The following is a 12,170-nucleotide window of genomic DNA, read 5'->3' as shown; positions in this document are numbered from 1 at the left end:
TTTTTTGTTTTGTTTTTCTTTTAAAATAAAGGGTTAGATGCTCTTATAAAAATATTTTTTAAAGCAAGAGGGGAGAGAAAATGATATAATTTGTATGAATTTATCGGTTTTAGGTTACCCCTGCTTACATTTTGTAAGCAGTGTGTGTGTGTGTGTGTGTGTGTTATAAATTCTTTAAGGATGCATTTGCTATCTTACAATTGGAAAAATGTAATCCTCCCCACAAAAAAACTGGTTACACAGTGTAAGCTAAATTAGAAAACTTTCCCAGGAAGGTAATCTTGACTTCAAAATAATAGATAATAAAGCAGTAATTCTGACCATGAGAGATTCCTGGAGGAGTTTACTACAAATTTTCCAGTTTTAAACCAATCTGAAGTAAGAAGAACATATATTCGTACAACCTTAGCTTAAACTTCCCAAATTTTCTTTCTGGACAAACATAAATTGTTCTTTCTTAGATATGTGTTCTGATTATCCAAAGAGAGGTCTTGTGAAAAAATTTGCATTCCATTTTCTCTAAAAAGGTAGCACTGGTTTCCTCTTTATGCTGCTGAGTCATTTCATTGAACTTTGTCTTTCTGCCTGCTCTTTCAGGGAAACTCCCTTCGCAGTTACGGTTTATGTTAACCATAATGTGGTTCTTTTCTGCATTTCCCACTGTAACAATTCTTTTAGCTAAGTATGAATTGTGGGACCCCACTAAAAATTAACTTTAAAGAGAAAATAAAGGTTTACATTTAAGTTTGGTTAATGATGGGCAATGCATTTCCTTGGACAGTTAATTATTCAATTCTGGAATACTCTCATCTCAGTTCAGCATGTGAGTACCTATCCTTTGCAATTGCACCTGAATTAGTAGTAGTAGTAGTAGTGCTGGAAATCTGCTGAGATAATCTTATTCAAGTCTTGAAGTTGAGATGATGGGTCTGTATATTTTTAAAATAAGTTTGTAAACACTAACCTGCAGTTTCTCTCAATTTCTAGTTCTTCCTATATTGCTATTTAGTAATAATAATGATTCATATATTTATTGGAAATTTTCAGTTTCTAAGTTTGATTTCTTTATCATTTACTTCCCAAGGCTATACTTACTTTTCCCAAAAGTATGTTCATAAATTTTATCTCCCGCTCTCAGTGTGAATTGAGAGTGAATACTTAGTGAATTGTTTTCTTCATCTTTTTGCATAACTTGTACTCTTTATTATATGGTGTTTATTAGATGCACTAATGATTTCTGAGCTCTGCCTCACTGCAAACTTTTAAATTAAAATTTGCTTTACAATTCACCCATTTGGTCTTGATTTTCTTTATGAATATTACATGAATTTTTTTCCATTTACTTAGCTTCATTATAGTTTAAGAGAAACTATGCTGTGAATGTCCATTTTATTAGATGGTTCTCCTCTGATTCTACTGCTGTTTGTATTTATAAATAAAGAATATGCCTTTTGCTCTCTAACATTTGCAGCAAAAAAAATTATTTCTCCCTCACTGAGAAATCAAGTCATTTAAAATGAATATACTTTCATTTAACACAGGATTTTTATTAACACTACTCTGTCTTTTACATTTCCATTTAGTTTATAAATGCTAAGAAAAGTGAATAACCAATTTTCTTATACTGGATGAAACGGTTCACCATGTTTTCTCCATTAATGTTTGTGATGGAGAGTTCTATGTGTCAACTTAGTACCTACTTACTTAAACACTGATCTAGGTGTTTCTGTGAAGGTATTTTTTAGATGTAGTTAACATCTAAATCAGTTGACTTTAAATAAAGAATGTTAACCTCGGTAATGTGGCTGAGCTTCGTCCAATCATTTGGCCTTATGAGCAAAACCTAAGGTTTCCTAGAGAAGAAGAAATTCTGCCTCAACACTGCAGCATCAACTTTTGAGTTAACAGCCTGCCAGTCTTTCCTATAGGACTTCAGCCCCATAGTTTCATGAGCCAAATCCTTAAGATTAATTAGTAATATATAATTATGTATATATAGTATATAGTATTAAATTTATATATATTTATTGTTTCTCTTGAGAACGCACACAGTTAGTGCAATACATAAATACATAAACATATACTAAAAACTACTTTCTTCTGTGTGCTATTTGATATTTCTATTAGCAATAAGATAACTGCCTAAAGGGGAAAATGAAATGGAAGCTGACTAGATTATCTACTGATTCTAAATACTATGCTAAATCACAGTAGTTTCATGGACATATTAGGAAAAGCATCTCTAATAAAAATTGAACCTGTTATATGAATATAAATGATATCAACTTTGGTTCCATGAAGTGAATATTCATTCTCCTTAGCTGTTAAATTCATGAATATGCCATCATAATAAAGCAAATCTGGATATGGTGATTGAGAAAGCCTTCTGGTTACCTAAAGAGGAACTTTTTACTGTGCAATATATATATATGTACAGAAACAATTATTCTAGTTGTTTCATGTATTCATTCATGTATTTGATTTACTGAATATTGAACATTTACTTAAGAAAAAAGAGAAAAAGTTTCAGTGCATTTGGAAGTTGTCTGAAATCCTTAAACTAAATGAAGACAGAACTCAGATGGAGGAATGGTAAATGATTTGGCAGAATAGAAAAAGGAAAGCCTATTTGTGCCTAAGAAGTCAGAGTACAATGCTCCATTGAAGCCCCAAAAGGCTGGCAAATTGAAGGTATCAGGCTCTTCTGAAAGTAGAAGAGAAGCTAGCAGGCAAAAATACAAGCAGACTGAATGTCTTAAAGAGTGGTTAAAACCAGGTTCCCAACTGTAATGTGGGGAAGATAGGTGACCCCCACTTCACTTCTCTTTCTGCAGGAAACATTAGACACCAGCCTCCAGAACCTGGAAATTGGGGATGAGTGAGCAGACAGAAGCTTGGAATGGAGGGAAAGGAAGTAAGTCTAAATGTCAGCAGCTCCCCCACTCAGCTACAATAGTTTTAGAACCTCCAGAAGATATCAAGAAGAGTCTTCTCAGGTGAAGCTGAGTAAGTCCTAGAGGAAAGATTCACAGAATTTGACTTTGGGGAATGCTTCAAGGAAAAAACTGGCAAAATGAAACCTTAAACTCATGAACAAAGAGCTTGTATATAAATAGTACCTCACTGACAAAATTTTTTAAAAGTGCCTCACATGTAAATATGAACAAATCACAAATAATCACCAGGCATTTGAGGAAAACATTTAATAAGATCAAAATTTTTTCTTAAAAGCCTCAAAAGAGGCAGATGAAATGCAAAGAACAGGAGAAAACTTCAAGAAATTATAAAATATCCTGAGAGAGATAAGGTATTACATTCTTAAAATAAGAAAATGCTAACATTTTAAAAAATGATGTAAGAAATAACTCTTAGAAATTAAAAATGTGATAGCTGAAATTAAAAATTCATTAAAACAGTTGGAAATGTAGTTAAGAAATTTTCCCTGAAGGTAAGCCAAAGGCAAGGAGACATAAAATAGAGAAGAAAATTGTCCTAGATAAGTATGGGAGCTTCAATAGGAGATGAGAAGTTACACAAAGAAGAGAAGAGAATAATTGAAAGGAAAGTATCAAAGAAATTATCTCAGAAATGAGGGACCTGAATTTCCAGTCTGAAAACTATCATCACAGTGAAAGAACAGACTCATCACAAAGCATATTACTGTGAAACTTCAGAACATCACAGATAATATCTCAAAGACAATATCGGAAAGTAGAAGATAAGGGAGCAAAGCTTTCCATTGTGAGAAGCTATTTGCAACCTGGAATTCTAAAAGTAGCCAAACTATCAATGTTATGTGAGTAGAGTAATAAACATTTTTGAAACATGCAGATCCCCCAGTTGACTAATTAATATCCTCTGTACCTTTCTCAGGAAGCAAATGGGGAGTGGGCTCCACAAAACTAGAGAAAACCAAGGCAGAAGTTATTTGACTACAGAAGTTGTTGGTAAACACAGAAGCAAGTTAAAGGAAGCATCAGGATGTTTTCACATGGAAGCCCAAGACAGAAAGTTTACAGACTAAATGTCTGTGGCCTCCATATGCACATGTTGAAACCCTTCCCTGATATGATGGTATTTGGGAAGTGATTAGAATTAGATGAGGTCATGCAGGTGGGGCCCCCATAAATGGGATTAGTGCCCTTATAAAAGTCTAGAAAGAACTTTCCTTCTCTGCACTCCACATGTGAGGATACAATAAGAAGCCAGGAGTCTGCAAGCTACAAGTGGCTCCTCCCCATAACTCAAAAACGTGGGCACCCTAATCTCAGACTTCCAGCCTCCAGAACTGTGAGAAATAAATTTCTGTTGCTTATGAGCCATCTGGTTGATGGTATTCTGTTAGAGCAGCCCAAGCTGACTAAAACAAGCACCTATGTGGTCAGTGTAGAGAGCAACCAATTCAGATTGGAGCATGGGGACAGAAGGCTTCAGGAGAAAAAAAATAATAGGAAGGGTAGATCTTCTAACAGTTTGGGCTCTGAGGAAAACTGTGTTGAACAGCTTTTTCTAACAGAGATACTGGAGAATACTACAAGACCAAGGAGAATATGGAAGAAAACCAAGCAATGAAACAGTAAGGTCATCATTACATAAAAACAGAGAGTTATACAGAAATGGAATTATAGTCATTATACAACACTTGATTCAGCAATGAATTGTCACAAAAATGAAAACCCTAATGCTTAACCATATTTTACCATATGCTGAAAGAATGGGAAAAGGGAAGAGCAAGTAGGAATATAAGAGCATTAAATCTTCATCACTGTATGTGGAAGTGAGTAGTTACTGTCTGAGGTAATGACTTGAAAAATAGCAAGACGCTTATATCATTTGGAAATGTAAATACAAATACAAGAAAGCAGGCATAAAATTAATTTAAAGTTACTTTGGAGCAGCCGAATGGGGCAGAACTTTGGGAATGGTCAAGGGCATAAGGTTTGCTGCTAATTTTAAGTCTTTTCACCACTATTTGACTTCTTTGATTTTAATAAATATTGAAACATTTTTTAATAAAATGAGGAAAAGAGGAGGCCTCAGATCACGAAAAGATCAACGTTTTTTTCTCCTATTCATTTACAACTTATATACAATAGTCAGTGCCTTTCTGATATCAGTATTCTGTGTATATGCTTTCAGCCCTCTGCTTATAAATCAATGAATATGTCATATCTGAGCAAAAATTGTACTCCCAAGTTTGGAAGGCTCTGAGTTGTTCTCCTACAATGAAATGTAGCATTTGAACTCTTGATAGGGAAGCAATAATTATCAATCTACATATCAAAACATAACACTATTTAAAAGGTTTCAATGACCAAGACTTCTCATGTTTTGAAGCAATTTTAAACAGCTGACTCAATTTTTCCTTTGCAAATATTATACCTTTCATTTGTTACTCTAATACAAATTTTATCATCCTACAAAAGGCACAAACATATCTTATTATGACTTATATAAGACCAGTTGTTAAAAGTCTTGGACTATTATTTATATCTTTTTTCAAAAGACACTTAAAAAAATCATTGAGTGTATAGTGAGAGTTAGCAGAGTTTCAGGGCTGACATGGGGATGATCGAGAGTTTTCAGGAAGAAATATTTCATTCAAACTCTTCTGCTACTGTTCTTTTTTATGCAGCCTAAATTTTCACATTAATAACATATTAAAAACTAGCACTAGCAATAGAATATCTTATGTTCCCTCTTTTCTCTACTTACTTGCTCTGTTCTCTTTTCAGCAAATCAATATTTCAAAGCTTCCTGTAGTTCTCAATCTTTTTCATTTTTTATTTCCCCTTAGGTTTCTTACTAAAGTCTCCTATCCCTGGCTCAGACCTATTCTTTTTGTTGTCATGTTGTAAAGGAAGGACTCAAGACAAGAAGGGTTTGAACTGCACCTGACACTCAAGGCCATTGAGTAGCAGCTTATGAAGCAATGTGCCCTTGACTTCAAGGCAAATTTGAATCTTCAATATCAAAAAGAGTAATGGAAAACAAGACCACAATTGAATTAAACAACAATCTGCACTTTATATTTAAGGGAAAAATGCCTATAGCAACAACACTTTAAATATTTGGGCTTTTTTATGTTGAACACCCATCTTCTATTCCCAGAGAATATTCTGCAGTCAGTCCACATACAGAGCAGTCTCAGACAGCAACTGTCCCCAAATTGCTGTACAATAAGAACTAATGTTTAAAATAATCCCTAAGACATTGAAGACCCAAAATAATTAAAATCGAAATTCAACTTTAGTATCATTTAAAGAATGGGAATTGAATGAAAACATTTTGGGAAGGATTTTATTTCAACCAAAGACATTCTTCTGGGAACTTGGTCAGCAGTAAACCGTATTTAAGTCCACCTAAACAATTCCGTTAATATCTTCTGTTTTTGTGTCAATGTATATATTTAATTAACTGCACGACCATCCAACCTGTAAAACATGTCCAAAGCCTAGGAATCGGGTTGACTTCTTCCCCCTTTGCAATTATCCTCCAAATCTTGCTGGTCTACTTCTTAAATACCAAGGATTCAGAGTCCCTCTGATACCATTATTGTATTACCCCCTAGAGGCCAGTCACACACCCAATGGCTTCACTATACAACTCTGGCCTTGTTCCTCCTAGCTGAGAAATCTTTATTAATTTGCCCTTTGGATAAATGTGAACCCCTTAACATACATTTCAAGACCCTCCATAATAGATTCCACTACCTCATTGCACGTTTTGATATTTGCCCCAATTTGCCTTCTCTCTTTTTTTACACTGGAGCTCTAATCTTTTGCTTATCTGCTTTCCCTCAAGCTGTCACCACTTCCTCCAATATTGTCCCCTCCATCTTTGCCTGACTATCTACTATTTATCCTTCAAGTCTTAGTTCAAAAGCGATTTCCTAAAAGAAGACTTTCCTGATCCCTAATCTAAATTCACTAAACGTTGCAACAACCTTGTTCACATGCTTAGGTTCTGGGTTGACTCTCATTTGAAGCTGTGTGATTGTAGATGCCAATGGTTTTAGAAAATTAACAAAGTTTAAAATGAGAAAATGCTACCATGATTTACAAAAATTGAAGAAAACTCAGTTCTAAATTTGACTGCACAATTTATAATAGCTAACAGACCACTAATGTGAGGTTGCAAATTCACCATGACTTCATTTCTTGTCATATTAAAAAGAATCATGGAAAAGGAAACAAACATTCTCAATCACAATATAAGTTGGCCGTGGGAATGGTAGCACAGCATGGGGAATAGAGCCAGTGATTCTGTAACATCTTCTTATACTGACAGATAGTAACTGCACTAGCGGGGGTGAGGATTGAATAATACCAGTAACTGTCGAACGACTGTGTTGTATACCCGAAACCAATATAACATTGTATGTCAACAATATTTCAATCAAAAAAAGCAATATGAACAATCATGCTGTGGCCTCAACTTTTTTGTAGTATGACAAAAAAAAACACTACTTAAGAGTAATTTCTTACCTATACCTGTAGTTTAAATGAATGAATTAACTTATGGTTAATTATTTGCATGTAACAAATTTAATATAGCTTTATAATCCACCCAAAATCAATTTTTACAATAATTGTGTAAGTGACCAACAATACTAATGGGAGCAGAGTAAGCAGAATTTGAGATATCCAACAGGTACCGTTGGACCAAACATTTTCACATATTGCTTTTTTTCCTCAGGTGTATATGCAGTACCCTAATAGAATCTTATTTCATTCAAAAGCAACTCTAAGAGGTAGGCAAAAGAGACATCATTGTCCCCTTTGCATAGACATAGTTTAATTGGCTCTCCCAAAGCCACCACCTAGTAAGTTATTGACCCAGGATCAGAATCCAGGACTTTTGATTTCAAATATAGAAGAAGCCTTTGTCCCATACTTGCCCTGTGGTGTACCATAATTTTTAAATTCAAGGTTTTAATTCTGTTGGAGTAGTAGTACTCTCTCCAGCTATTCCTACTTTAAAATGCAAACAATCCTGTGAAGGTTAGATATTAAAACATGCTTCTGTGTGAATTAATTTGTCCCATCATTTTCCCTTAAGTCAGAGAGACTCCCAGCTATTAGAAAGATTTATGATCAGTAATGGGTGTTCAAAAAAAGAAAAAAAGGCTATCACAAAAAATAGAAGGAAGCAACATAGTAAGGAAATTCTGCATCCTTACCTCTTTGTTGATAATCTCCCCATAGAAGAAAGTCCCTTTCTAACCAAAAATGCCCTTTTCTAAAAAAACAGCTCTTTTCTGACCATGCTTAACTGGCAGTGATAAAAGTGAATTAATATTTTAATCTGTCTATACCTTACAATTACAGCACCTCCCATTTGGATTGCACCACACAATTTACAATATACATTTATATATATTATTCCATTTGATCCTTGCAACAAGTGCATGGTTTGCCTATTTATAGATGAAGAATCTAACTCTCAGCAGGCTTAAAGGTCAAGTTAGGGACAGAGTCCTATTCTTCAGACTCTAAAGCTTTTCTCTTTCCCAAATCCCACAATGCTCATGCTCATAGAGCATTATTAGAAGTATATACTTACATTTCATCACACCTTGAATTTCATACACAGGCTTGAGAATCAGAGCACCGTCAAAGCCTTTAGGGAATGGATTTGTTAGGTCCCACTTATTTGAAAAATCTGTAAGTTTCACAGTTCGTGTTCTATTCTTGGGGATCTTCCATTCAACGATCTCTTTCAGGGTGTAAATATGTTCATCTTTACACTCATAAAATTCTCCTTTTTGTGACAAAGGCAAAGTGAATGAGTGATTCTGATGATTCCTTACCACTCCACAATTCACCATTATTTCTCCATTGATCTCTTCCACCGAGTCGAGCATGATTTCTTCACCTTGCTTTACAACAAGATTCTCTTGTTTTATATCCTCCTGATGATAGAAGCAAGGATGCCCTAGTCTACTTGGCCCGATATGGATGGTCCTTGTAATTTCTTCCATAGTAAGGTATGGAGTTTTATCAGCCACAATCTTAAAAAGACCTAAGAAGAGAATTGTGTGAATTAAAGATAGTTCTTACTTACAATGAAAGTTCTCATAAGAAAATCACAGTGAGTTAAAAACAAGTATAATGTAGCTTTTAAAAGTAATGTACCCTTTTAAAGATTAAGGATACTTGTTTCAATCCTGATTTCTTCTAGGAAATTTTAATGTATTGTCTGTATATTACTGGATCATCAGATCTAGTAAACATACAAGAAAACAAGGGCAAAAAAAACCTTGCAATTGAAAAGGCTTGTGCTTTGAAATGGGAAATCTGAGGTATTGTCTGTATCCCAACTACCCATGTAATCTTGAGCAAGTTAGTTAATCTTTCAAGATCATGTTTTTTTATTTTTAATGTTTAAAATCAGAGTATTGGATTAGATCAGTGTTTTCATAAACATATTCTCTAGATGCACAAATATTAAAAGATATTCCAGAAAGAAACTGTTTCATAGTCAATAATTACAAAGTTATATACCTGGAACTAGACAGTGGTGATGGTTGTCCAGACTTGTAATGTATTGAACAACAGTGAGTTGTACACTTTAAAATGGTAAATTTTATGTTATCTGTATTCTACCACAATAAATTATATCTACATATTTCCAATTAATTTAAAACTTTGTCAGAAGCTTTAGATGCACTGTAACTCACAAGAGGGGAATATAACATGCAGAATTTCCCAGATTTCTTGATTTTAAAACTCTTGGGGAAACATCCAGTAATAAATTGCAATACCAACATATCATGAAATATTAGCGCTCCACACAACTGTCCTTGGACAGTGCTACCTGGGTTCAGTAGTTGTTCTGGATTGAATATTCTTGATTATATATCATTCTTTCTTCCCATTCTCCAGTTTTACCATAGTTCCACTATTTGAATTTTTTCCTGTAATATTATTGGGAAAGTCACTAAAATAATGAATTTTTACTGTTTAAGATACAGCTTTTTATGCTTGCATGTTTAATTCTTCCCTTTAAGTTATTTTGCTTTTATTTTATGCTTTGTAGCACTTTCAGAAATTTATTTATTGAACAGATTTTAATAAATTCCAGGGGAAGAAAAGGACATAAGAAAAATTAGATAATTGCTTTCTTAATCCAGAAGTAAATTAATGATAATATTATATGCTAGCATGCACTAAGAATATAGTGTATTAAAAGCTCAGGATGCTATAGCTTGGAAAAATCACTTACTAGTTTACTCAACAAATACATTCCAATTAAGTTCACATATAAATATACATCACAGCATTTTTAACTATGCTACAAAGTCTTTTGTCTCTACTTTGGGTTGCTGTACAAAGATTTAGAAGTACTTATATTTGTAGTCAATCTTCGCTCAAATGAAAAATATAGGATTTTGGTTATTTGTATATATAAGCCTCCTGAAAAAGTGTGGGTGATACAATTCTGGCCAGGAATGAGTAAGGCAGTATGTCCTCAAAAAACTTTAGAAATTGAAGAGTGTTTATAGCTGTCTGGTGTGCTTGAAGACAGCAAGGCAAAGGAACATTTGCTTTGAAGGACCTTCTTATTTTATTACATTCTATATCAGGGAAAATCCAAAAAAACAGTAAATGAATTTGTGTGTATGTGTGCGTGTGTATGTGTGGGTGTGTGCATGCACATGTTTAATCTTATTTGTGTGTAAAGATTTATTTTGAGTCCACAATCCTTTTCAGGGTATAGAAAATTCAACAGTGTTTGTGAAATAAGTTTAAAAAAATAGCTACCTAGAATCTCATAAATGGTGGAGACACATCATTTTATTTCTATCCTAGCTATATTGATGACATAAGTCACAGTAGAATTAATTCAGCATCTTCTTTCTTAGGGAATTGGGTTCACCTAAGGTAATAACAGACCTAAAATGTTATGAAATGGAAAAAGCCTGAAACCCTAAGGGCCACCATTATTTCAAGTTAATCATACACTTCAGAGCTGTCTTGTTGGATGTCTCTATTGTAAGAAAAATCTGTGAATCTGTGTTTTCCCTTAGAGGATGATTAAATACACAGTTCAGTGTAATACTAAGTGGCAGAGTACTGGAAAAAATATGATTAACTTGTTTCTTCCTACCCTACAGCAGTCAATCCAGAGTCCCTCCTTATATACAGCTTCTTAAGATCATATAAGCTAGGGAGAGTTTTTATTTATATATGATGTCATATTGGAATTTCAATTTCATAATAAACAAAAGCACCATATGCCTGCTTAGCTTTAAATTTGACCAATTTTTCCTCTGTCTTTTTCACAAAGAGTATGATAGTTTTGTACTGGAGAAAATATTATTTGTTATACTTTCAAAGAAAATCAAAACACCTATCATGAGCTGAGTGATCATGAAAGTACTTATAAAATAAGCCGATATGTAATCTTCATAAAGTAAGCTGAAAAACAGAGAGAAAATGGATTTCTACTTTCAAATTTGATCATAGCATCTATTAAAATGAATATTATTATTCTCAAAGTAGGAGAAATTGTTCATAAAGAGCATGTCATTTGAGAAACAAAAAATTATAAGGAAAAGGAATTAATTGATATGTTGAAAGTTAGTCAACAAGTGAACTTAGTCTTTAAGATCTTGTCCCTGAATATTATTTGGGAGTTAATACTTTTAACTAATTCTTAATGATCTATAATCATTATTGATAATAATAATAGTAACAACTGAAATTTGGTTAGAAATTTACAAGTTTGAATGAATTTTTTCATATGCATTATTTCTCGTCAAAATAATCTTTTCAGGACAGTAAAACAAATAAATTACTGGGGAATATAAGAATTGTTATGATTTTCATAGTCATGTCTTTGGAATTTCATATCAAACCTTTGACATCCAAGTCTTACACTCTTAAAACTACACCAGGCCACCTTCCTGTCACATATATGACTTAAGGACATTTATTATGAAAACATGCTGATTCCTTTTTAAAAAATATGTATATTCCAGGCTTGCCCTCACTTTGCACAGATCAGCTTTTCCAGACCCACCAATAGGAGAAGAGAAAGAATAATTTCCTGGTTCACTTTGCAGAACTTATGCTCATTAGTTTGTTTTCTACTTTTTTCTATATTTCAGCAATTCCCACCACAATAGGAAAAATAATTTTAAAAAATTAAAATTTCCCTGTGTA

The 12,170-nt window shown here is 33.5% G+C and overlaps 1 protein-coding gene across 1 annotated transcript in view; it reads right to left on the bottom strand.

Moving 5' to 3' along the window:
- Positions 1–12,170, bottom strand: part of THEMIS (thymocyte selection associated) — a 161,628-nt gene that overhangs the window by 86,301 nt on the left and 63,157 nt on the right. The window contains exon 3 of the mRNA XM_036903853.2: positions 8,566–9,024. Within this exon, the coding sequence (XP_036759748.1) occupies positions 8,566–9,024 (459 nt within the window). The remainder of the gene's footprint in view (positions 1–8,565; positions 9,025–12,170) is intronic.

The sequence above is a fragment of the Manis pentadactyla genome, chromosome 12 (genome assembly GCF_030020395.1).
Source record: "Manis pentadactyla isolate mManPen7 chromosome 12, mManPen7.hap1, whole genome shotgun sequence".
Taxonomy (NCBI): Eukaryota; Metazoa; Chordata; class Mammalia; order Pholidota; family Manidae; genus Manis; species Manis pentadactyla.
Note: the sequence above shows the minus strand (reverse complement) of the source record. Positions and strands in the feature narration are given on the sequence as shown.